Source organism: Hoplias malabaricus, chromosome Y (assembly GCF_029633855.1).
Source record: "Hoplias malabaricus isolate fHopMal1 chromosome Y, fHopMal1.hap1, whole genome shotgun sequence".
In the NCBI taxonomy this organism is placed as follows: domain Eukaryota; kingdom Metazoa; phylum Chordata; class Actinopteri; order Characiformes; family Erythrinidae; genus Hoplias; species Hoplias malabaricus.
Genome location: NC_089820.1, coordinates 64,160,352 through 64,185,459, shown reverse-complemented (window position 1 = coordinate 64,185,459; position 25,108 = coordinate 64,160,352). Strand labels below are relative to the sequence as shown.

General features: G+C 40.8%; 3 protein-coding genes across 6 annotated transcripts in view; all 3 read left to right on the top strand.

Moving 5' to 3' along the window:
* Nucleotides 1-706: 706 nt before the first annotated feature.
* On the top strand, nucleotides 707-11,011 carry LOC136678997 (heterogeneous nuclear ribonucleoprotein L-like). Of its 2 annotated transcripts, XM_066657233.1 has the most exons (14): nucleotides 707-839; nucleotides 1,909-2,027; nucleotides 2,189-2,426; nucleotides 2,550-2,637; nucleotides 2,982-3,076; nucleotides 3,495-3,567; nucleotides 6,284-6,316; nucleotides 7,331-7,399; nucleotides 7,601-7,842; nucleotides 8,452-8,573; nucleotides 9,078-9,279; nucleotides 9,501-9,558; nucleotides 9,830-9,937; nucleotides 10,642-11,011. In XM_066657233.1, exons 1-14 carry the CDS (start codon nucleotides 759-761, stop codon nucleotides 10,698-10,700), a joined length of 1,587 nt encoding a protein of 528 aa, XP_066513330.1. In that variant the 5' UTR covers nucleotides 707-758; the 3' UTR covers nucleotides 10,701-11,011. The 2 variants fall into 2 exon arrangements, with proteins under 2 accessions (XP_066513330.1, XP_066513331.1); XM_066657234.1 differs by lacking the exons at nucleotides 6,284-6,316; nucleotides 7,331-7,399.
* Nucleotides 11,012-11,974: 963 nt separating this feature from the next.
* LOC136678209 (delta(3,5)-Delta(2,4)-dienoyl-CoA isomerase, mitochondrial-like) lies at nucleotides 11,975-19,858 on the top strand. 3 transcript variants are annotated; one of them, XM_066656164.1, is made up of 10 exons: nucleotides 11,975-12,122; nucleotides 14,852-15,020; nucleotides 15,366-15,454; nucleotides 15,729-15,853; nucleotides 16,289-16,337; nucleotides 16,937-17,001; nucleotides 17,339-17,409; nucleotides 17,493-17,564; nucleotides 17,933-18,083; nucleotides 18,220-19,858. In XM_066656164.1, the coding sequence occupies exons 2-10, from the start codon at nucleotides 14,893-14,895 to the stop codon at nucleotides 18,322-18,324; spliced, it is 855 nt and encodes a 284-aa protein (XP_066512261.1). In that variant the 5' UTR covers nucleotides 11,975-12,122; nucleotides 14,852-14,892; the 3' UTR covers nucleotides 18,325-19,858. The 3 variants fall into 3 exon arrangements, with proteins under 3 accessions (XP_066512261.1, XP_066512260.1, XP_066512262.1); XM_066656163.1 differs by having other exon boundaries at nucleotides 12,120-12,244; XM_066656165.1 differs by lacking the exon at nucleotides 11,975-12,122 and adding an exon at nucleotides 12,368-12,433.
* LOC136678208 (thymus-specific serine protease-like) overlaps nucleotides 19,586-25,108 on the top strand; it is a 10,450-nt gene continuing 4,927 nt past the window's right edge. Inside the window, exons 1-7 of the mRNA XM_066656162.1 lie at nucleotides 19,586-19,649; nucleotides 20,467-20,630; nucleotides 21,091-21,190; nucleotides 23,291-23,420; nucleotides 23,530-23,653; nucleotides 24,462-24,539; nucleotides 24,944-24,991. Coding sequence (XP_066512259.1) covers nucleotides 19,592-19,649; nucleotides 20,467-20,630; nucleotides 21,091-21,190; nucleotides 23,291-23,420; nucleotides 23,530-23,653; nucleotides 24,462-24,539; nucleotides 24,944-24,991 — 702 coding nt within the window. The 5' untranslated portion in view covers nucleotides 19,586-19,591. The remainder of the gene's footprint in view (nucleotides 19,650-20,466; nucleotides 20,631-21,090; nucleotides 21,191-23,290; nucleotides 23,421-23,529; nucleotides 23,654-24,461; nucleotides 24,540-24,943; nucleotides 24,992-25,108) is intronic.

Genomic DNA, 25,108 nt, shown 5'->3' with positions numbered 1-25,108 from the left:
ATCCTTAAATGTAATAATAGAGTGTTTTGTTATTATACTATTATTATGAGACATATTATACAGTTATGTTATTGGTACTTGTCAGGCTGTAGCAACAAATAAACAGCAACCTTCCACTTGGGATATTTTAGCCGCCACATTGTAACACTGAAGACAACAGTAGACATCAGTGCTGAGTTTTTAGATTTCAGTGTCACTGCTGGACTGAAAATGATCTATCCTAAAATAAAACAAAATAAATAAAATAAACCCCAAATCATCAATCTAACAAAGTAGACAGTGAGTGAACACTCTTTTAAAAATAACTGAGAGTATGGACAGTGTAGAAACAATAAAGCTGATAAAATATTGTGATGTAACTTGCTGGTGCGTTTCAAATATACAATGAGCAAAATTTTGTCTTTTATTAAACATTCTTTTAATATAGCACTACATTAAATATCATCAGTATTTACTCATTTTATACTTGTAATAGTTAAAAATAATTATTACATAGTTTTTTAAATTGTTAAACCATTAAAACTACGTTTTCCAACATATTGTGGCTCAACTCCGTGTGCTACATGTATGCAATTTTATCAAATTCATTTAGAAACCCATCGGCCAATCACGGCGCACTGTGTAGCGTTGTACGTTTGCTATTGGCAGAGGCTATTGAGGGTATATGCTGACCGTTTCCTCCAATAGAAGTGTGCGGGGGGCGGGACTGCGAATGGTTGTATGTCTCGTCCATTTTGCGGCTCTGATGCGGAGAGAAGATGGCGGCGCAGACGGACCGCTATTACGGTGATGGAGGCCGGGCGAGCAAACGCCAAAAGACAGACAACGACGGGGCAGTGGTGAGCACCTAGAGTGGTACAGGGTTGGGTAGGGGTCGTGCTGTTTTACCGTGGCTCAGGTGTGCTTTTCTTTTACTGGAAAGTGTTGGAACGCTGACCCACATTAACGCCCTCTCTCCTCCGTTAGCATAGCTTAGCATAGTTTAGATTAGCGCGCTTTGTCGGGAGTGTTTACTTTGTGTGTTAATAAACCTGCAGAAACCTAGTACTGCTGCACATTTCAACTTCATAGCTTCACTGGCGTGCAGGCACACCGACTGAGAAAAATGGGTGCAGTCACACTGCAATTTTGCTTTACAGAATCGCTTATTAACGGCAATAGTGCCATGCATTGACTGAACCCTTTCATCGGACCAGAAAGCAAAGTGCTACTTTGTTTCATGCTGTTCTTTAGGTTCAGTCCTGGTAACCCAGTACCCTGAATATTTTCTGTTACCATATTACTGATCAACAGAATAAAGAGTTTGGTCTTAATTCCCATATGCCCTGGAAAATTTTAGTCTCATTATTCGGTCATGGATAAAAGGAGATCAGACCACACTTATTCATCCAGAAGGAAATTGCAGCTCACATAAGAAAATTGTAGTGGAGGCAATGCAAGAGTCCCCAGAAGTATTCAATTTATAAGCCATTTTGTACGAGCTGTGTTCCACAAGTTCATTGATACGTTGTTGGTAGAATTGGGATCTTGCTGAGAAGGTGGATGAACTTAAGTTCAAATTTAAGCAGTGTTTTGAAGGTGTCACTATCCCAGTCAATGAGTGATCATTAAGGCTTCCCCAAATCCCTAGGGACAGACATTCTCGTATTAAGAAAAGCCTCATTTTCATTATATAAACAAGAAACCACAATGCACTGCTATTCAATATTCAAAATATACTGCTTTTGTATCATTTTGTAGTACATGATCCAACACAACTTATACAAATGCCTTTTAGATAAACATTACATTTTTGCTCTTCAAATATGCATTTCATATTTACTAACTTCATTAGACCCCAGAGACATTTTTCAGCTTTTATGGAGCATCACATTTAAAGTTAATAAACCATTCTGTTCTGTTTTGCAGGAGGGCTATGATGATCCTCACAAACCTCTCCCGTCACTTGTGGTCCATGTAAGAGGGTTGGCAGACGGTGTTTTGGAAGCAGACCTTGTTGAAGCTTTGCAGGAGTTTGGAACCATTAGGTAAGTTACTGGTCCTGTTTGTGTAATTATTGTGGATTAAGTGAAACTGAGTTAAATTTAATGACTTAGAAAATGTACAAAACATAACTTGGCTCTGGGTGTTGAAATGTCTGCATACAGACCTAGTTTCTGATAAATTGCATGTCTTCATATTTGTGCAGTTATGTCGTGCTGATGCCCAAAAAGCGCCAGGCCCTGGTGGAATACGAGGACATGAGCGGTTCATGCAATGCTGTGACTTACGCCAACGACAACCAGATCTATATTGCTGGAAATCCTGCATTTGTGAATTACTCCACAAGTCAGAAAATTTCTCGGCCTGGAGATCCCAATGATTCCCGCAGTGTTAATAATGTTTTACTTTTCACAATCATGAATCCTATTTATCCCATCACTACGGTAATGCCCATGAGTGCTCTGCCTCTTTCACACATTTCTCTCCCTATATTTATTTAGTTAGCTTTTCTTACCTGTTTGTCTTATTATTATTTTTTGGCTTTTATGTGTGTGTGTATCCAACAGGATGTGCTATATACAATTTGCAACAACTGCGGTCCAGTTCAAAGAATTGTCATCTTCAGGAAAAATGGTGTCCAGGCCATGGTAGAATATCCTTTACTAATTGAGATGGAGCTAAACCTCTGGTGTGTCCCTGATCTGTGAATGACTGCCGTCCTGTCCAGGGTGATTTGTTCTGAAGAGGCTCAGGACCCACTGTGACCCTCATCAGGAAGATTCTCTTACAGAACAGAAATTAGTTTTACTAATTTAAACGTTTAAATACTTTAGTCATTAGATAATATTCCTGCTAGTAATAATTCAGAATGTTTTTAACTATTTAAATGTTTAGTGCAAGTATTTTACATTGAATTTCTATTCCCTATTAACCTTCTCCTTGTGAAAGTCGGTTCAACCGTCCAACTCTGTTTCCATTTTCCTTAATGATTCCCACATTTGACTCGGTCCAGAGTGCTCAGAGGGCGAAGGCCTCTCTCAATGGAGCTGATATATACTCAGGCTGCTGTACGCTCAAGATTGAATATGCCAAGGTAAGGGAAAGTATTGAACTCAACCAGGTGTAACTGGTAACTTTTACCAATACAGATTTAAAGAAGTTCAAAATGACACAAATATAATGCCACTGAAAAATCAATAGATGTTAAAAGGGTTTTTAAACAGCTATTTACTGCCTGACTCAACCAGTATATTCAGATGGGTTGATCCCGTATTCTGAAATTAAAGGTTCTTGTTCTTTAGACGTGTTCTTACCTCACCTTTGTTGTAAAAAGCAGGTAGTGTTATTAACAGTAGTTTTTAAACAAATAAAAGTTTGAAATCTGATGCCAAGCTCATTTATACCAGGCATTACATTAAACTGTTTGTAGAATGAGTTTCATCTGCTTCTTTATTAGTGCTTTTGTGGTTTTAACCTTTTTAAAAATACATTCTGCTCCTTTTTGCTCTTAGCCAACACGCCTAAATGTGTTCAAGAATGACCAGGACACATGGGACTACACAAATCCAAATTTGGGTGGCCAAGGTAAAGTGAGCAAGCATCCACATCTTTTATTCTGACACTACTCAGCACCCTTACTGCCACTGTGGGGAACAGATAATGAGGGTGGGACTGGGCCATGTTAGACTGTTGGTCAGGAGCAGTGTCCCTTAATTTTACCTGCTCTCTAGAGTAGAGATGGTTGTTTGACATTGTTTTCTCAGTTTGTGAAAATCTCAACATCACAAGCTCCCTTTCTCAGTAAAGCAAGGATGTGAGGAGCAACTGGACTACTGGGTATGTGTCAGAGTCAGAAATTCTTCTGTCTCTCGCTTTTCTTTTGTGCCCTGTCCAGCCATTTGTAGCAATGCTTTATAGAGTTTTAGCCCCTTTTCGAACATTTTCTTGTATAACAGGGTCTTGGTGTATAATCAAGCAGAAAGGGGTTCAAGTGTGAACTTGAGCTAGAGTGAAAATCCCAGTCAAGCCTGACTCATATAACCAGCATGAGGCCCAGTACAACACCTGGGAAGTTCCCCACATGATACTCCATAGAGTTCTCAGGTAAATACCTGCACAAGATCCAGCATAATGCCCAGAACATTTGACATCTACTTTTAAACCATTCATGTGAGCCACCCTTTGTGCCCGAGGAGCATTTGAGGGTTAGGTGATTTACTCAAGGACACCTCAGCTGTGGATGTTGAGGGTGGATACAGTCATGTTCCTTAACTCCCACAGCTCCTAATTGTTCTGCCACTTCAGGGGATAGAAGCAGTTTCCAGTTTGTCACTAATCTTCAGGCAATGACTGCCTCCATTTGTACAAGACCCAGTTTAAAAGTTATCATTCACAGGTATTTGATACTTGTAGATCATTCAGGAATTAGCTTTTGATCCTCCATGCTGAGAGAGTCACATACTGCATCCCGAACATTAATGACGTATTCCGTGTTTTAACTGTGTAAAAGGCTTTTGGGCCTTGCTCGCAGTATTCCATTTTAGCATCGGATTCTCTAGATGTTTCTCAGGAGCTGATCAGAGGCATCATATTTCAGTTCCTGGCCAGTTGCTCCTCAGCATCTACACTGCTTTAAAAACCAAAAAACACAAACTGCCACAGAACATCAGCTGCTCCAACAGAACACATCTGGACACTGGAGAGCAATTCTCATACTTGCACTGAAGACATTTCAGTTATCTCAACAACACAGATACCACTCGTCCTATACCTGCAAGAGCATTTTCCACGCAAATGGAAAGCACCTACTCTGCCAAAAACAGAGACAAGACATTGACATACCCTATGAGACACAATTTGACTATACAACACAGCACTGACCTTACTGAACCAGCACGGCCCTACAGCCACGAGGACGCTACTTCATCTTATGGCATGACACATTTTCCAAGAAAAGAACACATCCCACTGTGACACAGCACCATCCCTTACTTCACTGCTGATGCCAATCTCTTTAGAGGGAAAGCCAAAACACAGAACAAGGACATTGTTATTGATGCAAAGCACCTCTCTTAAGAAGCACCAATAGTTAATGGTGTGAATATTGCCCCTTTGTGGAAGATCTTCAGCCTGCTAAACACGAGTGAGTTACAGGGTGCTTTGCTTCTTAAAGAGCTGAGCAGTTCCTCCACCCTACTGACTTTCACGAAGAAGATACCACTGACATGCAGTCAAACATGCCATTTGCTCTGGAATATAGCCTGCCTCCCAACTCATTTTATTTATCTTCCAACATACCTCCTCCCTCTGTAGGCTGCCCTACAGTAACAAACTTACTGATCGTTTTTATTCATTGTTCCTTTTTATTAAGACCTATGGCTACTTTATAACAGCTTCCAATATGATGCAGGTTTGGCATTGTCTCTAATGGGAACTGTCTGAAAATGTGCAAAAAGACAACAATGCAACCCATGAAGGAAAATGTATTCAAATGCAAGTTTGCAACGAGCACGGACTAAACTCGGACAGAAGACGGCCACAAGAGGCTGTGAAACTTGAACCAAGTTTTGGGGGAAAATGAAGAAATTTATTAAAAGTGGCAGAGAAGAAGAGCTGGCTAAATTTCAGCGCTCGTCTCACCCTCAACCCCCTTCCCCCAACTTAAATTCAGCTGTAAGTAACCCCAAGCTTATGTTGTCTTGGAGTGATTCTCTCATGAGGTTTTGTGACCAAAACATTTTGTTATTAACTTGGCTTTGTTCCCCTCAAAGAATGAATATTCATAAAGTGGACCTCAGTCAATGGGGTGTTGTATTTATTTATTTTATTTTTTTTTAGAATTATTTCACCTTGTGAAAAATGTATGTGTGATTTTAAATGTTTTAGATGCAAATAATCAGTAAGAGCAGGGCACCATTCTAGTGCATCTGGAGGACTCTCACAGTGGTGGTGATGGGAACCAGACCTACAGGAGTTAATGTTTAGCATGATCAGTTTTACGAATGCTCAAAACTCTGAGGTGTTTTTGATTAGAAAATGAAAAGCAGAATTCAGTATTTGACCTCTGACTCTTATTACCACTGGTGTGTTTCTCTAAAATCAGGCATTGCAGTTCAAAATGCTCTGAATGTATTTGTTTGCATCTCAAAGACAAAATTATGCAAACATTAAAAAAAAAACAGGTGCAATTCCTCCTTGATTCCCGAAACTTAGAACATCTTTAGTAGTGTAGCTACTTGATGAGCAGAATTTGAATGCACAGAAACTAGTTTGATTGTTTGCCATATGTGTACCTGCACAGGTGCAGATGCTGATGTCATGGGGGGCGATCAAGGTGTGTGCAACAGGCTTTTCATCTTTCTTTCCCTTTCATTTCACTACGTGTTTAAGTTACTGCCACAGTCAGTCACTGAGACTGCGCCTGATGGTGGTTAGAGCCCGCACCCACTTCTATGTTCATTTTTTCTCACTATTGAAATCAAAATTAGGGCTGGTGCACATTTTACTAGAGTCAACGCTGCAGTTAAGTGTTGGTGTCACACTTTTATCTGGTGTCTGTTTTGCTCCTTATTATTGCCATTAAGTAGCTGTATATTATTAACAGTGCTGCAAGTTTCAGGCACTAATGTAGAGGTAATATGGCAGAAATCTTACTGTGATACTTAGACACAGTACCTACCACATTATTTACCACACATACACAATGCAATTTAAAAGCTGCACTGCACTGAATCTGTGTAAACAAAGCTAGTTGTCTTTTGCTCCTTGCTGCTTATTTGTTTTAGATGAACAGGAACATTTTGAGGAGCATTACTGCTGCTGTTAAACTGGTTTGTATTCACTGTGCATTTAAGGATAACTCTGTGTAATGTCCTTTCCTGGAGTACAACATTGTCAACGTTCAGATTTCACATCTGTTTCAACTTTTCCTTTTGGCTTTCCCTGACCTCCCCACAGCCAACGGATGCAAAGACTGTGGTTTTGTTTTTGCTATTTTTCCATCTAAATCTTTTTGAGAGACGAGTTTTTTTTGTCTTTTTTGGACAGCACTCTTAAGTGTGTTGTGGGAAATCTGGCGAAAATATTAATTTTTACCCAAAAAATATAGGTTTGTACCTATGACATTAACTCGAAGAGGGGAAAAATGTATCTAGATGTTCTTAGGTATGATACATTTTTCAAGTAAAAAAATCCTTTGATGCAAAGGTAGCTATTGAAAATGTGAAATCTATAACCTATAGACAGACTATTTGCTTCTCAGCAAATTCATCTTCCACACTTTCATTATCCCTCTCTATTATTAATTTTTTTTTTCTTTCTTGGCCTCCTTCCCTCTCTTGCCTCTCAGATATGAATGTCAACCCCAACAAGCGTCAGAGGCAGCCGGCTCTGCTGGGAGATCACCCTCCAGAGTACGGTAAGGCTCTTGACGGACACTTTCTAACACCAAACACATTGGGTCTCAAATGAACAGGGAAGTGACTGGTTTGTTAAAATCGGGTGCTTAAGATCCACAGTGGCAGCAAGACGGTGCTGTGTTGAGTCACTCAGAGCTAAAATCAACTGGAAATATGCAGCCGTGTTCAAAGCGGTATCTCTGTTTTCTTTGAATGTCCAGGTGGGTATCATGGTTACGGAGACGATGGCTATGGTGGTTATGATGGGCGGCGGATGGGTCCGTCGATGGGTGGCGTAAGACATGGCGGCGGGAGCCAGCGTTACGGTGCTCCACCACCACCACCAGGGGAGTATGGTGCTCACGCGGAGTCCCCCGTTATGATGGTGTACGGACTGGAGCCCTCCAAAATAAACGCAGACAGGGTCTTCAACATATTCTGCCTCTACGGAAACGTGGAGAGGGTAAGAATGGGAGCACTCTGTGCCATTTCTATTCTAGAATCAAACTCCTAATGAACTGAAGAATGATCTCCTACTGCAGATGAATACAATGTTAGAATATCAGTAGTTAGTGTTAGATGTTTCATTTTATATCAATTATTTTCTTTACTCAAGAAATGTGCTATCACAACAGTCCAGAATCCAGAGTCCAGAGGCATGTCAATCACCACCAAATGCAGAGCTCATACAGATCCAGCACAAACTCGCTGCTTGTATAATCAATTTACAGCAGCTTTCATATTTATCTGACTCTCAATGGCAGCTCGTAACTATACCTTGCGGTGTTTTGAAGAGTTTTATACACTCCTTGCGCCGATGGCCGACAAATTTCCAATGAAAGCCGGACATGCAACAAAAGCAACATACAAATACACGATGGGTAAACATCAGCGGTTCCTGTTAGAAACGCGTGGTTTTGTGACATCACCGTTTCCATTTTGCAGGGAGCCCTGCCAGTGGAATAGCAACAAGCTTTAAGTGAGCCGAGTCGTGTAGAGCCAGATCATGCCGTGGAAAAGCACCGGAAGTGTCATCTCACAGCATATATACAATGTTTTATTTATATTTTAGGTGAAGTTTATGAAGAGCAAGCCAGGAGCAGCCATGGTGGAGATGGGAGATTGTTATGCTGTTGATCGTGCCATTTGCCATCTAAACAACCATTTCCTGTTCAGCCAGAAAATTGTCGTCTGGTAAGTGTAGTTTGTGTCCTGTTTTAGCTTGTCATTAATTTGATCACTTATTTCTGTTTGATTAATGAGGAAATTCCTATTTAAAATTTTTCAGACCACTATTTTGGGGGAATCAATCTGTCCTTTTAATGATTATGAAACACCTCACAATATCCAGTTTATTCTTAAGTATGAGAAAGATATGATTATTTGACTCTTTACTCCAATACACTTTGGTTCCACGTCCACAGGGTGTGGCTGTTGCCCTTTATATCATAGTTCCTTAACAGTCCAGAAAAATTTGCATCACCTAGTAAAGAGCCTGAGGGGAGAGTATCCATGCAAACAGTTTGTAATTGTGTTGGTTGAATTATTTTTGTATTTACACACAGCTTTCATATTTCTACATTACAATAAAGAACAAAACAGCAGAGAGCTGTATTTTATATTTGCTGTTTTACTATGAGCTTCTCCTCGACTGTACAGAGAGAACGTTTATAAGCGGCGTCGTTGTCTTCCTTCCAGTGTGTCTAAGCAGCAGGCAATTATGCCGGGTCAGTCCTACGAGCTGGAGGATGGCAGCAGCAGCTTTAAAGATTTCCACGGCAGTCGAAACAACCGCTTCACGTCCCCAGAGCAGGCAGCAAAGAACCGCATCCAGCATCCCAGCAACGTCCTGCACTACTTCAACGCGGCCCCAGAGGCCTCAGCCGAGGTCTTCTCCGAGGTTTGTCCTCACTTGACTGGGATTAGCCGTAGTGAAGTATCAGCCCATAAATTCACTTTTATTTATTATATTTGCTTTTGTTTGGCTGTAAACTAATGGGTTACATATCTAAATGCGGGCTGTTTATTTATGGCTGTACTATGTGTTGTTAACATTGAGGAACAGAATCCTTCATATGAAGCACTATATGGTTATTGAAATGATTCTCTTCCTGATTTCAGATCTGTGAAGAACTTGGTGTGAAGAGCCCATCTAATGTAAAACTCTTTGCAGCGAAGGGTGAGCAAGTTTCTACTGAAGAGACTTTTGTTCATGCATTTAAGGCCATTTTAACTGCTCTTCTGTCAGATTCAGTTCTGTTACTGCACTTATGTTGATGTTTCTCAGCTCAAACTATATTTGAAATCATGGTTTAATCATGGAGTTTGTGATCCCACATACTGTCTTCCTAGAATTCGGGACCGGGACTGAGGCAGTGTCTTAGTTGCACTGGTCTATGAGTAATACTCCAAGTGCAGGATGTAGTTTATAACCCCTTTCATATTTGCAGGTGGTGCCTCATCAGAGCGGAGCTCATCAGGGCTGTTAGAGTGGGACTCTGTTAATGATGCCATGGAGGCGCTCTCTGTGATGAACCATTACCAGATGAAGAACCCTAGTAAGTGCTAGACCGCATTCCTTGATACTTAGCGTTTATAAGATTTCCCTAGCTGAGCTTTTCACTAGCAACCTACTACCACCTCTGGTATAATACTGGTGCAACTTATTTGTAAACAGTAATCAGCCCAACTATTTTGTTTATTTAATTATTTGTGGTTCCACCTGAAAAGAGCTGGACTGAGGTTAAGCAGCACATGAACATTGTCCTGCGCAGAAGTGTGCTGCCTTGTATAGGTCTACGTTAGCACGGGCAGCTGTTTGTGTAGGTCTACATTAGCATGGGCAGCTGTTTGTCTAGGTCTACGTTAGCGCGGGCAGCTGTTTGTCTAGGTCTACGTTAGCACGGGCAGCTGCTTCGTATCATGTACATTTATCTAAGGATATAAACTCTCTCTGAAGCCCAAGGCCGCTGCTGCTGCCCCAATTTAAAATTCCTTTCCATGTGGAAGAGATAATGAAGAATGAGTAGCTGTAACAAAGTGACACGTGGAATTAAAAACTATATTTAGCTATACTATTAAAAATAAGTTTAAAGTAATATAAACCTGTGTAAAACATGTAATTTATATCTACTCATAATCTAACTTTTCTTATGTTTGTGAAATAATTTGGAACCAGAACTGCTTGTTCTTAACATGGATTTTCTGTCACTAATTTTTTTTTTTTTTTTTTTTTTTTTTTTTTTTTTTTTTTTTTTTAAAGATGGTCCATACCCCTACACGCTGAAGCTGTGTTTCTCCACTGCGCAGCACGCAAACTGATCCTTCTCACTGCAAGCATTCCCTCCTTACTGCCACATCACTGTCCATGCTTTGTGTATTGTCCTTCAGTAGGTCCTGGATCTTCAGCGTATGTGTACAGTCCTGTTTGATGCGTCTTTCTGTGGAGCGAGCCGCAGCACACACTGAGAGAATGAACCTGGCTAAACTTGTCCAGTTGTTTTTATAGAAGGGGAGACTACGAAAATGCTTTTGTACCAGTATTTTTTTCTGTTTGTGTTTCATTATATTTACTTTTTTTTTTTATTGCTTTCCATTATTGACTGTTAGCTGTGCTCAGCACCTCTCTGTGGTGGAGGTGATGACTGCATTTTTCTCTAATTGTAAAATAAAAAGAAAATAGTAAAAATGGATGTCTCGTGTTTTGTTTGTAATATTCTTTTTTTAAAATGAGTGCCAGTGCAGAACAGTAATAAAAGATAATGTCTTCCATTTTTGTGAGAAGTATTTGCTCAAGAAGACTGCCAGTCATTTTTTGAATCCCCTTTCCAAAGTACTACTGCTTGTAAAATACAATAAAAAATTTAATTGTCAACTTTTGTTTCTCTCTAAATTCAGGGAGAAATTAGCAGGTTACAGTGTTTTATTTTTATAAAAAAATAAATCAGGCATTAAAATAAATCAGTGCACAAGCAGATGTATGCAGTACAGCAATAATATTGCTAAGACTTTACCATTGGGAGCATGGTTTGCTCAAATATTTACCAGATTTCAATCTTTCACAGCTCGATGTACCAAACTATGAACATTTTTAGGTGGAAATTTAACAAAACTATCCCCAAATAGTGAGTATGAAAAGTAAAACGTAATAAATATTAAGATGCTGATACATGCATCACTTTGTACCAAATGGACATTTCAGTGGAGTTTTTACTAAAGCTTTAAATGTCATGTAATAAAAAATTAAACAGTTTTGCCCGATGAACATTTAATAATCATCGTAGCTCGGTTCCACTGGAGCACACAAGGCAGAGGATGGCGCTTGGCCACCACGAGAGAGGAATCCAGGCCACACCGAGAGAGGAATCCAGGGGTAGTGCCGTATATTTGAATTTAATATTTATAAGAAACAGGTTCAGGATCAGTGGAGCGCGGTTTTACTTTGGTCAAAATATTTAAATTAAATATAAAAGGCGGAATCACTGTAAGTTGCGGTGTTGCACCGAATTCTGTGACCGTCGCATTCTGTGACCCTAGAGGGCGCTACTTCATAGCTTTGGCATAGGAGGTCACAATCTGTGACCGCTGCCGTCAGAATTTGTGACCCCCACTGAATCTCCATATAAACCTTATACACATTCAGGTTTAAGGACATTTATGTAATTAATATTCAGTGGGGTCACAAATTCTGACGGCAGCCGTTGGGACACGAAGCAGCGCCCTCTACGGCCACAGAACTCGACGGTAACAGAATTCGGTGTAACGGCTGTTCCGTGCTTTTATTCTATCTGTTTCTCTGGGGCAGAAACCTCAAAGTCCTGAGCGAAGGGCAATGAACAGTTTTTTCAGATTTGCTTTTGTGGGAAGTAAGTACGGTCACCTCTGTTCAGCAAAATATTATTTTAGCGTTTTAATTATAAAACTAACGCAATGTACAAACGTTGGTATACGCTCCTGTTTCGACTTCTCCGTTCCACCTTAAATGGTAACTACAGTCCCATTCCTTAACAGTCAGCAGTGGAGAATGGAGCTGCTGAAGCGTTTAACGTATTAACGTGTGTATTTTGGAGAAATGGTTTTAAATTAGTGTTACACTTAATTTATATTCACGTTTCTAGTAAAGTATCAGATTTTTTATTTTTATAACATGGACAGACCTCGACTGAACGGGTTTTAATTAAGTAGAGATCTGAAACTAGCTAAGAACAAGACGTGCTGTTGTTTACTCGGGTTTGTGGGTTTTTATTTACGGGTTACTGAGTGTACACGGCTTCAGAGAGGAGCAAAACAAACCACAGTAGGTCAAAGGTCGTACCCTGCTGTTGATCTGTTAATAATACAATAAACACTGATTATAATAATAAAAGAGTTAAAAAATGAGTTTGCCCACGTTTGCTGTAATAACAACCTCTGATCTTCTGGTAAGGCTTTAAAGCAGCTGCTGGAACATTGCTGTGAGGAAGATTGATTGCTCTGAACAGGTCAGGTGCTCATGCTGGAAGCATTGGGCTTTAATAGCTTTTTTTTACTCATATACAGCGGCTCTAGGGCATTCTATGTGCAATGGAGATTATCTGAGATGTCAGCAATTATGTCTTTCAAATTTTTTTATTATTATCTCCATAAATGATGAAAGACAGGTGGCACGGTGGCGCAGCAGGTAGTTGTTGCAGTCACACAGCTCCAGGGGCCTAGAGGTTGTGGGTTCAATTCCTGCTCCAGGTGACTGTCTGTGAGGAGTGTGGTGTGTTCTCTCTGTGTCTGCGTGGGTTTCCTCCGGGTGACTGTCTGTGAGGAGTGTGGTGTGTTCTCCCTGTGTCTGCGTGGGTTTTCTCCGGGTGACTGTCTGTGAGGAGTGTGGTGTGTTCTCCCTGTGTCTGCGTGGGTTTTCTCCGGGTGACTGTCTGTGAGGAGTATGGTGTGTTCTCCCTGTGTCTGTGTGGGTTTCCTCCGGGTGACTGTCTGTGAGGAGTGTGGTGTGTTCTCTCTGTGTCTGCGTGGGTTTCCTCCGGGTGACTGTCTGTGAGGAGTGTGGTGTGTTCTCCCTGTGTCTGCGTGGGTTTTCTCCGGGTGACTGTCTGTGAGGAGTGTGGTGTGTTCTCCCTGTGTCTGCGTGGGTTTTCTCCGGGTGACTGTCTGTGAGGAGTATGGTGTGTTCTCCCTGTGTCTGCGTGGGTTTTCTCCGGGTGACTGTCTGTGAGGAGTGTGGTGTGTTCTCTCTGTGTCTGTGTGGGTTTCCTCCGGGTGACTGTCTGTGAGGAGTGTGGTGTGTTCTCCCTGTGTCTGTGTGGGTTTCCTCCGGGTGACTGTCTGTGAGGAGTGTGGTGTGTTCTCTCTGTGTCTGCGTGGGTTTCCTCTGGGTGACTCTCTGTGAGGAGTGTGGTGTGTTCTCCCTATGTCTGCGTGGGTTTCCTCCCAGGGTGACTGTCTGTGAGGAGTGTGGTGTGTTCTCCCTGTGTCTGCGTGGGTTTCCTCCGGGTGACTGTCTGTGAGGAGTGTGGTGTGTTCTCCCTGTGTCTGCGTGGGTTTCCTCTCGGGGTGACTGTCTGTGAGGAGTGTGGTGTGTTTTCTCTGTGTCTGCGTGGGTTTCCTCCGGGTGACTGTCTGTGAGGAGTGTGGTGTGTTCTCCCTGTGTCCGCGTGGGTATACTCCGGGTGCTCCGGTTTCCTCCCACAGTCCAAAATGTTCAAGTTCAAGAAGTTAATTGTCATTTCAGCAGTATACAGTGTTTACAGCACACCGTGAAACAAAATAGCATTCCTCCAGGACCAAGGTGCTACATAAAACAATGCACAACATTAAAGTGCAACTAGTGCAACATAAAACAGTGCATACACGTTAAAGTGAAAAGATATGGCTAAGTACACCAAAACACATGTTGGTAGGTGGATTGGTGACTCAAAAAGTGTCCGTAGGTGTGAATGTGTGAGTGTGTGAGTGAATGTGTGAGTGTGTGTGTGTTGCCCTGTGAAGGACTGGCGCCCCCTCCAGGGTGTATTCCCGCCTTGCGCCCAATGATTCCAGGTAGGCTCTGGACCCACCGCGACCCTGAACTGAATAAGTGTTACAGATAATGAATGAATGATGAAAGACTCTTTCGTGGTGGGTGTGACTAACAGGATCGTAAATGCAGAATTTAGTACTTTTATTAATAACGTGTAAAACTGATTGTGTTGGTTTTTCTGAGTGTAATCCGATAGAATCTGAAATCTGACCTGATGTAAGATGAAATTTCTCTTTAAGGACTATTCTTCCTAACAGCGCCTAACAAATTCATTCTCTAAAAAACACGCTTTTGGCCAAAACATTTCTGAAACTATCATCAGGCATCAGACATTGACCTCATTTGCACTGCCTTTAAAACCTTTCTGGGCGGGAGCTTTTAGAGACTTATGTCTGGTTCCTCTCTCCACCACCGAGAAGGTCTCTGTAAATATGCAGTGTACTAATGTATTGATTCTTGTTGTTTTTAGGCAGGGGTCTGTGGCGTCCCACGCTGAATACTGTTAGAGCGATGTCTGCATCCGGAGGCCCCACCCCACCGTTCACCACCCTGTCAATCAGCCATCCAGTCAATCACATCACTCATGTGGAGCTGCACCGCCCCGAGAAACGCAACGCCATGAACAAGGCCTTTTGGAGGTTCAGAAAATTCTGAATTCAGTTTGACAGAGTAGAGTGCTGTTTGAATTTAATGCAGATACAGAATAGGGAGCATCTAAAACAGGCCTATGCCCCGCTATGCAAACATTTCACACAGGAAATGACGCACTCCGGGTGCCATCACTAAGGTGTTCGACTAAGGTGTTTAACATAAAACCACCTGGCAGTAGGAACAGCTGTAGTGCCAGACCGTTTTTAGAGACATAATGGTCATAAAAAAGACTAAAGACATTAATATTGACACAGTGGATTTTCGTAGACAGCATCGTTAGACCTGCTGTGGTCATCTGCACTGGTAATTTCTTTAATGTGGTGTTTCTGCAGTGAAATGGTTGACTGCTTTAATCAGATCAAAGAAGACCCAGAGTGTCGCGTGGTCGTCTTCTCAGGCGCTGGGAAGCTTTTTACAGCAGGTACAGTTCACAAACCTTAATCTTAAAAAAATATGTTCTCTTACTGCTATTTACCATTTTACTGTTGGCATCACACTATTTGCATCATAAAGTGTTCTTATATTCTGGTTTAAACACGGTATACAAACATTTCAGCACTTGGCAAATGTATTTAATTGATTTTATGTGTGTTTTTATTATGGTGTTGACGTCTATAGCAAGAGAAGATCCGTGTACATTTTGTAAATCTGGTCTTCTTTACTGTGGCCAAAACTAACTCAAACCCTGTGTGTAGGTATTGATCTTATGGACATTGCGGGTGATATGCTGCAGCCTGAAGGAGACGACAGTGCCAGGGTGTCATGGTACCTTCGGAAAATCATCTCCAAATACCAGGACACCTTCTCAGTCATTGAGAAGGTTAGATTGCCGTGTCATTTTGTTTCAGGCTGACCGCAATAACTCACGTAGAACTGTGTGTAATGATCTTATTATCATTATTGTTATTATTATCATCAAATAGTGTCACATTAATGTGGTGCTTACAATGCTGCTAACGTCGAAACAAGTATCCTACACTAAAATATGTTACATTTGTAAGACCATGTTTTCCCAAACGTATATAGACCTTCTGCATAATTAGAGCTGGATTCCAGTTGGAGAATGAACCCAGTCCTGAGCAGCACTTTGCATTAAAAAGGGGATTTCCATTCAGAATGCTCCACAATTCAGTATTAGGTGTAATTCCTTTTGAAGAAACTGGCCTACATTTTATAATCAGTGATTAATTTAAAAGAATGCAGATTTGAAGGACTGTTGTTCTTGTAACACCTTGTCGCTGATGTTTCTGTGCAGTGTCCAAAGCCTGTGGTGGTGGCAGTGCATGGAGCGTGTGTAGGAGCAGGTCTGTTTGAAGTGATGAGTATTTTCTGAATTTGATTATTTAGTTTAGAACCGCTAAAATGCTAATGCCACTAAAACGTTGTACATTACTAAATGCACTGCTTAGCCTGGTGCTGACTGTGTGCCTTTAATATCCCACACTCATGGGGTCTGTGCACAAGAAAATGTGTGTGTATATATATTATTTATAAGGCAAGGATGCATCATTGCATCATGTAGCACAGGAAAAGAAGAAACAGCAGTAATGAGCTTCTCTTCCATGTTTAGCACCTCACTATTTAGCAAAGCAATGAAATGCAGGAAGGAACAAAAAATTCAGAAGCTGGCTGAATTTTGGAACCCATTTTGGTCTACAATTGGTTCAAAGAATTTCTTGCAGCCAATTGTTTAGAATGTCGACTTACTGCGTCATAACTCATTTGCATAAAGTAGAGAAAATCTCAACTTGATATGTCGCTCTGTCGCCATGTCGCTTACTGCTTGTGGTTGAATCACTAATTCCTTTGTGGGAAATGACTGGACACTGGTCACTTTGTCGCCTGCCGGTGTGAACACACAGTGTGTCTCTACTCTGTTTGTTTGTATGTTTTTCTTTCTCAGGGGTTGATCTGATTACAGCCTGTGATATTCGTCTGTGTACCCAGGACGCCTGGTTCCAGGTGAAGGTATGAGGAACTGTACTCTGCTCTCTCCTAAGACCACAGTCAGGCCACACACTCCCCCCTTCCCTCCCCCTCACACATTAGTGAGACTTGGGCCCCAGGACCCTGTCTCCACTCACAGTGCGTCTTTCCTCCGTTCGCTTTTGTTCGGTTCTGGCCACTACATGTGCAGAAAACCCTATTTTTGTGGCTTACCAGAACATTAGGACATGGTAATTGTGACATGTACAATCCAAGAATTTATCCTTAAATGTGAGCACAGGGGGTGCAATCTAGAATTTTTTTGATAATTTGTTGCTGTGCAAATGGATCATCTCATATCCTCCTCTGTGATATTTAGGAGATTGATATTGGTTTGGCGGCAGATGTTGGAACTTTACAGCGTCTTCCCAAAGTAATTGGCAGTCGTAGGTGGGTGTCATTGTTATACACCATCTAAAGCAAAGACATGATATCAGACTGTTCTCTGACTTCTCTGTTCTGTTTGTTCCTAGTTTGGTGAATGAACTGGCTCTGACTGCGAGGAAAATGTACTCTGATGAAGCCAAGAGTTCTGGACTGGTTAGGTACGATACTGTACAAATATTTTACATTTGAGACTGTCACAGTTCTACTTTACTGCTGTTTCTTAATGATATCTCAGGGGGTTGGAAGCACGTTGATGTTTTTTAGAAGTTATTTTTCTGTTTAGTGGAGGAGAAAGGTTTGAAGAGACCTGTCCTAACAGTGAGGTCTAAGAACATCTTTGGGATGGTGCATGCAAAAGCTGCTAATATATATTTGTATTGTGTTTTATATGAATTAAATACAAAGCTTTTTTAGAAAAGTGATCATTGTTGAAGATTCTGCTCTGTTTACTTCAAATTATCGATGTAATAAAAGAGAAATAAACTGATTTAAATGCACGGTTGTGTTTTTTCCCGCTTGTCCACAGCCGTGTATTTCCCGATAAAGAGTCACTGATGGCCGGAGCGATGGAGATTGCAGGAGAAATTGCAGGCCGGAGTCCTGTCGCTGTTCAAGGGACTAAAATTAATCTAATTTACTCTCGAGACCACAGTGTGACCGAGGGGCTGGAGTACATGGTGAGGCCATCTGAGCTCATCTGCATACTCATGCATATTCATAGATCTTGATGTGTTCTTGATGAAGGCACTCTTAAAATATTTTGAGGAAATTATGAGAAAATGAGACTCTTTCTCTCCGCTCCTGTGTGTCCAGGCGACATGGAACATGAGCATGCTGCAGACCCAGGATCTGGTGAAGTCGGCGCAGGCGGCCTTGGAGAGGAAAAGCCCCAAAGAAGTCCCCTTCTCCAAACTGTGAAGAGAAATGGAAACAGGTTCAAGACGAACATTGTGTTCAGTGGCCTCTTCTGTAACAGTGAAACATGTCTGAGACTCAGCTCTGATCCTCGTGTCTCTTCAGGACCAAGATAATCCAGAGTCGGGGTTCGGTTCCTCTGTTCCTGTAGTTTTTGTGCCGGTTAGTCTAACCCCTTAAACACAAAGCCAGACTGATCAAAGGGATCTTGCCTTATCTTTAACAGATTCATTCATTCAAGGATTTTATTCTAATGACTGAAAAAGAAGCCAGAGAGAGAAATATTCCACCTGTTTTCTGAAGGAGCACTGGACTCAGTACATTGCCTTTTTTTTTATTAATTTCATTTCTCCATTAAATTAATTTTGATATTTAATTTACAAAATGCTTTGTATCATTTACTCCTGTGTATATTAGACATCAGCCTGTAGGTGGCATTGCCACAGCTCCAGTGCCCTGGCCTCTGTCTCCGGTTTAATGCCCTTCCCTGTGTCTCAGCACCTTTCCAAACAAAACAGGTGTGGTGTCTTTTATAATGGAACCTGGCACTTAGCATCGCTCTACATGTTTGAATCTGATGGCTGTGTTCATTCACTCATCCATCCATACATCAGTTCATTTATTCATGTACACACCACACTGACAGATTTTGTGGCTGGCTTCGTATGTCAAACGGTGCGCTGCGTTAATAATGAGAGCCTCAGGGAGTGCACCATTCTTTATGTTTATTATACGTTCTGTTATTTGGTGTGTTCATAATTTTGACTGGTAGTGTGGAGTGTGAGTACACATTGATCACACACAGAGCCAGGGTCAAAGTTGACGTGTAAATCTCCAGCGTCGGAGTCACACAAACCGCCATTTTATATTTAAAATAGAAAACTAAGAGTCAGATAAATGATTAAACTAGAAAAACTAAGATTCCATACTTCTGTTCCAGTGCTATCACATCTGCTATCACACAAAGTGATTTATCCTCTTATAAATCGGCATCACTACTGAAACACTGCTGTACAGTACTGAGTACCGTGTTCTGTAACCTGAGACTACACCATAGAGTCTGTGTTGTGTGGTTTTTTTGAGAGTGCTGTGGTTTTAGGTTCTGATTTCTGGCTGATTCGTGCGTTTTAAGGGATGCTGGGAAAGAAGCTCGGCTGTAAGCAAACTCAGAGGTCACTGACGTTTCCTCCTGTATAAATGGCTTGGTGTCGTGTTTACTACAAACAGACGGCTTTAATAACCCGTGTTCGTCAGTGAAGGTACATTAGTCATGGCTCTAAGTCAGTGCTTGATGATGACGATCCTCTTTATTCACTCTTCGTCCTCTGGTAAGAAACATTCTCTACTAAAAACAGGCTTTTTTTTGTTTTTCAAAATGTAGACTTTATGCATAAAAATGTCTGGAGGTTCTCACTGAAATGGTTTTCAGATTTTTCCGAATGTTCTTCAACAATATTTTGTAAGTGTTTTTAATTTTTCTTGATGGAATACAGTTTTTCCTGTCCTTCAGCAGAAGAAACTATTCTTTTTCATTTTAAGGTACAAAGATACTTTTGTTTAAATATTAGCAAAATTAACATGTCGATAATATAATGTATTTAAGTGTTTAGTTACGTTTTCTAATCATTTTTAAGAATTTCTTTTAAAAGTGTCTTAGAGAGTAATAAAAAATGATTTAAACAAGTTTTTCTACATTTTCTCAGCACGTTTTTTCCTGACGTGTTAGTGGCCTACTTTATGATCAGTAGGAGTCTGTCATGAAAACATTTAGTGATGTATCTTCCTTAAACACAGAGATGTGTAGTGTCCAAAAACCTACAGATCTCGTAATTTTTGTAGTACTTTTTCCCCTTTTCTTCAACGGTCAGAACCTCCACAGAATAGTTATGATTTGGGGGTGGATCATTGGATTTTTTTAAACCCTTTGTCCACTTTCTGTTAGATGTAGACACCTTGATGGTCCACTTTGTAGATGTAAAATCAGACGCTGTTCATGTTGTTCATCCTCTAGTAGACACAGGACACTGCCCACAGTACACAGGATGCCTCAGTCACACACCACCACCACCACATCAGTGTCACTGTAGCACTAAGCTCAATATTTACAGTATACAGGGTGAGTTCTAGCGTTCTGGTACATTTCAGGGCGCCTGCTCTGGAAGATGAAAGTACATGTGCATGAAGTTCAGGAGCAGAGAGCCCGGGAACACCTGAAACTTCACTCAGCTAGCATGGAGCAAGCATTCGAGGGCAACATGGAGCAACCACTGGATCATTTTAACCACCACAAGAACAGCACCTTCACTCAGGTGGGAGAATTCAGGGCTGTACCAGATTTCTCAGTTTAACACTTGTCTTAAATGTGTCCAACTGGAGAAGAGTTCAGGGACAATCCTCCCATCCAGCACACCATACTGGGGTCCACTTGTGTTGAACATGGGCTAGCTAGGTTTAAAATGAGCATGGTCTCTAGAGGGGGGTGGTACATTGGCTATTAGTGGGTGAGATGATTTAGAGGTGGACTTCCCAATTCAGCCGTGTTTTTCCCACCCTGGTCCCATCACTGGCTCCATATGTGCAGGTAATTTAACCCATGCTCAAAACCCATTGGTACCTTGGTGGGTTGCCCATATGGACCCCACATGGGTGTTTTGCCTGGAACCATTAATCTGTGGATCCAAAACACAGAAATCTGTTGATCACATATTGATTTATTAAAGATATTTGGATTAAAAATGTCTCACTACAGACTTCTCTTTCTTGTCTCAGAGATTCTTTGTGAATAAGGTGTACTGGAAGTGTCCCTACGGTCCAGTGTTCCTCTACATCGGTGGTGAAGGTCCTCTCACTCAGTTCAGTGTATTGGCCGGTACTTTTTCTTCTTCTTAAAATAAAGAGCATTGCTGGGTTTCTCAAATGCGTCTTAGAACAAAAGATTATTAAGTGATAGAGTAAGCATCACACTGAACACTCTCTCTCCCCGTTAAGATAATTTGATTGATTTGATTTGTAATTAAAATATTTACAGAGATTTACAGAGTGCTCATCATTTCACTAAAACATCTACCTCCGCAAGAAAAAGTGAAAAAAGTGAATTGAACTGAAGGAGCCACCATTTCCCTGCATTTACAAGATTTTACCCAAATCCACCTTAAATATTTTGGCTAGACAAGGCTGGTGTTCATTAATTAATTCATTTATTTTCTTTAATCACATATCCAGTTCAGGGTTGCCTTGAGGCCAGCACCTGCCTGGAATCATTGGGCGCAAGGCGGGGGCGCCTGTCCTTCACAGGGCGACACACACACACACACACGTGGACACTTGAGTCACCAATGCACCTATCAACATGTGTTTTTGGAGCGTGGGAGGAAACCCACGCGGACTGCGACAGTGACTGTGAAAATGCTGGTGCTTCGTTTAGGATGCAGAATTTTGCTTCTTATTCACAATTTTCGTAGTCAGACATTTCGTTCCACCTTTCATGTGTCTGTTTACGAGTCTTACTGGCGTTATTCACCAGCTTCTTGAATTCTATGTTCCACCTTAAGAGCCGAGGCTAGTGCTATAGCTTTTGAAACTTTTTAAAGCAACAGTTATTCCAGTTTATCCATTTAAATCACACAAACCAATCATATGTGATGTCACTAAGTGAAAGGCAAAAATGGAATGAGCCCCTGCCATTTTTCCTGCATTTACCACCTTACAATTTTAGACTAGACACGACTGGTGCTGTTACTCCTTCAACCACAAATGTCATTTTAAGGGGCAGATCTTTGCTTATTCATAATTTTAATATTCAAGGATTTAGTTCCACCTTAAATGGATCCGTTTAAGGGTCTTATTCCTCGGCTCTACCGTAAATGGGTGAATATGCGAGGCTTTTCAAACACAATTCTTGCTCCCTAATTTGTTTGACGTACACACACATGGAGAAACACACACGGATCTGCATCAGTTTCTTTAAAACAAACAAACAATGGTATTTACACCTTTCAATCATATTTTTATTCTCCTTCTTCGTATAAAACACACAAAACACAGTCCTGACACTGTCACTATGCCTCACTTAGTTTATATGAAACACACGACCATTGTTTTATAATTATTAGCTGTTACCTGTTCAGGAGTAAATTAGCCAGCTCTGGTTCTGTTGTGTAGTGCCGCTGCTTCTTAATAGCCTCCAGCTTTCAAACACAAGGCCAATATTTCCTCTCATTTTACTCCGTTTCTTGTCATGGAGATTTTTAGAATCAGGCTTTTTGGGTCCAGTAAAATATAACATTAACTCTGTTCACTTGGTCTTATTAAGGCTGCAAGACACTATGTTTGTAGACCTGGCAACGCAGTGGATTTGAACTGTAAAATGATGGGATAGAGGGTGGGACACAGGCAGGACCTCGGAGGGTGGGATCACTTCAAAAAGAAAATATACTGCTTTACCAATGCTGTGAGAGGCAGCAGTGTTTCAGCTTTCACTGTTTCCTTAATCTATGATCACACTCTGGACAGTTTATGACAACAGCAAATATCTTACAGATACGCTCCTTTAAGTCCAACCTCATAATTCTGAAGATCCAGTGACATTCAGGGAAACAATCTGAAGGAAAACACCTGTGGAGAGAGATTAGTCTCAAAATACTTTACAAATGCGTAAATGTTAATCCACAAATTAAACACAAGTCACAGACATGTTTCACTGTTCACTAATGAACACATCCCACTCTGTTTGTGACTTGTGTTTAATTTGTGGTTTAACTCTAAAAGCCTGTCAGGTTTTGAATCGCTCTGTTTACCCTATGAATGGCTGTCATTGATTCAGATGATGGCAGCTGTTAAAAGTTGTGTTAATAATTCGCTAATACACACACTACAGAGATAGTGGTTTACATTTACATGGAAACTGAGTCAGATTTTTGACCAAACCTTCAATGTTTACCTGTTGAATTCATGCCCCTCTGTTGCTCAGGTCATCACGTTTCCATGGCCAAGAAGCACGGGGCTCTGCTAGTGGCTCTTGAGCACAGATTCTACGGCCAGAGCATAGTTCCAGGAGGCCTGGAGATCCAGAACCTGCAGTACCTCTCCAGCCAGCAGGCGTGAGTGTACGACTGTGCAACACCGTACTAAGAATCCTGTATAGGACCATAAAGTGTATGAACCCTGCCTCTTTAATGCTCCATTAACGCTGACATTCTTCTGACTCAGCCTCGCTGATCTCGCTGCTTTCCACCTGCACATCAGCGAGAAGTTCAGCCTTACCTGCAGGAATATCTGGATCAGTTTTGGAGGCTCATACGCTGGAGCTCTGTCAGCATGGTTCAGAGGAAAGGTGTGTACAAACACACTCATTTAAACAGAAATGATTTAAGCGTATTTATATTTGGAGCAAAGTGTAACAAACCATGCAGAAAAAGTGAAATCTTCAATCTAGTTAATACATTTAATATTATATTGAGTATTATTCAAAGACTAAGGATCATTAAATCAAAGATATTTAGTGATATGTTAGATATTGTATGAATAGTCATATCTCCTCTAGATATAAAAACATCTAAATTAGTTTAAGAAGAAAAAATAATTACAAAATCTCAGAATTTTAAATGTTTAATCTAGATTTATGACATAACTTTCTAAAACACTGTATTTGCTTCTATAACATAAAAGTGGAACCAATTAAAATGTTTCTCCTAGAACTGTGTGTTTAAGCCCACAACCACTCTATGGAATTGAAGTAGTATTTTCTGTCACCAAATGACCAACAGACCACTGTCTCCAGTTCAGTGAATGGAATGTATTAGCCAGTGTTGTCCAAGTGTCACAGTGCCTCACTTAAATTGTCCATTCATTCATTTTCGGGAATGGTATTTACTTCAGTTTTGTCACATGCTAAAATGCTAACATGGCTAACATGGCTACAAATGAACGCTATAAATGAGAAGTTAATAAATGGAAGAAGGGGCTGTTAACATGATAGTGCTAACACAATGTTAGCTAACTTTTCATTAAATACTGTTTTGTTTTGTTTTTCTGTGTAAGTTTTACATTTAAAAACAAATTATTCTAAACAGGTTCTCAGCATGAATATTGACCTATTTCAGGTTTAGACTGTTTTCACTAACGGTGTGTTCATGTTGTAGTTTCCTCACCTTGTGTTCGGGGCAGTGGCGTCCTCCGCACCAGTACAGGCCAAACTGGACTTCTCTGCTTACAACACGGTATGAAACATCACACAGAGGGTCAGAACAGCAGCAGCCTAAATCCATTTTCCAGTATTGTTATTATCATAAAATAATCAGGACTTTAGTGTAGTAAAAAACACTGAAACATGGATCAGTGACACTTTACTGCAAGTAAACTTTATTTAGGTTCTATTTTCTCTTTATGGATCCATCATTTTAAAGGAAATTGTTAACATCAGTGATGTGACTCAATCACAAACCAACACTGGAGCAAAACAGAAAGAATTTGAACACAAATCTAAAAAGATATGAATTTATTAAATAAACGACTTTATAAAGAATGTATGAATATTTTATAATGAAAACTCCCAGTACTCTTCTCCAGATTATCCTTGGTCTGAAATAACTATTGCATATTTCTGTCCATTAAATATCTGCAGGTAGTTGGTCATAGTCTTCTGGACGAGAGTGTGGGCGGATCTGATAAGGTTTGTACCTTGTAAATTGTAAAGTATGTATCCACCACCTAATCTTCTAAAGGGACATCTGGACACCCCTAACACTGCGGCGCATGTCTGTGTACCTGTCTGTGTACGTGTCTCCCT

Excerpts from the sequence above, each read along its gene's own strand:
- LOC136678209 (XM_066656163.1), top strand. The coding sequence starts at position 12,211 with ATGAACAGTTTTTTCAGATTTGCTTTTGTGGGAA. Across the intron at positions 17,002-17,338 it reads ACGCCTGGTTCCAGGTGAAG|GAGATTGATATTGGTTTGGC; the intron begins GTATGAGGAACT and ends TGTGATATTTAG. Across the intron at positions 17,410-17,492 it reads AAAGTAATTGGCAGTCGTAG|TTTGGTGAATGAACTGGCTC; the intron begins GTGGGTGTCATT and ends GTTTGTTCCTAG.
- LOC136678997 (XM_066657233.1), top strand. The coding sequence starts at position 759 with ATGGCGGCGCAGACGGACCGCTATTACGGTGATGGAGGCCGGGCGAGC. Across the intron at positions 3,568-6,283 it reads TCCAAATTTGGGTGGCCAAG|GTGCAGATGCTGATGTCATG; the intron begins GTAAAGTGAGCA and ends GTACCTGCACAG. Across the intron at positions 9,280-9,500 it reads CAGCCGAGGTCTTCTCCGAG|ATCTGTGAAGAACTTGGTGT; the intron begins GTTTGTCCTCAC and ends TCCTGATTTCAG.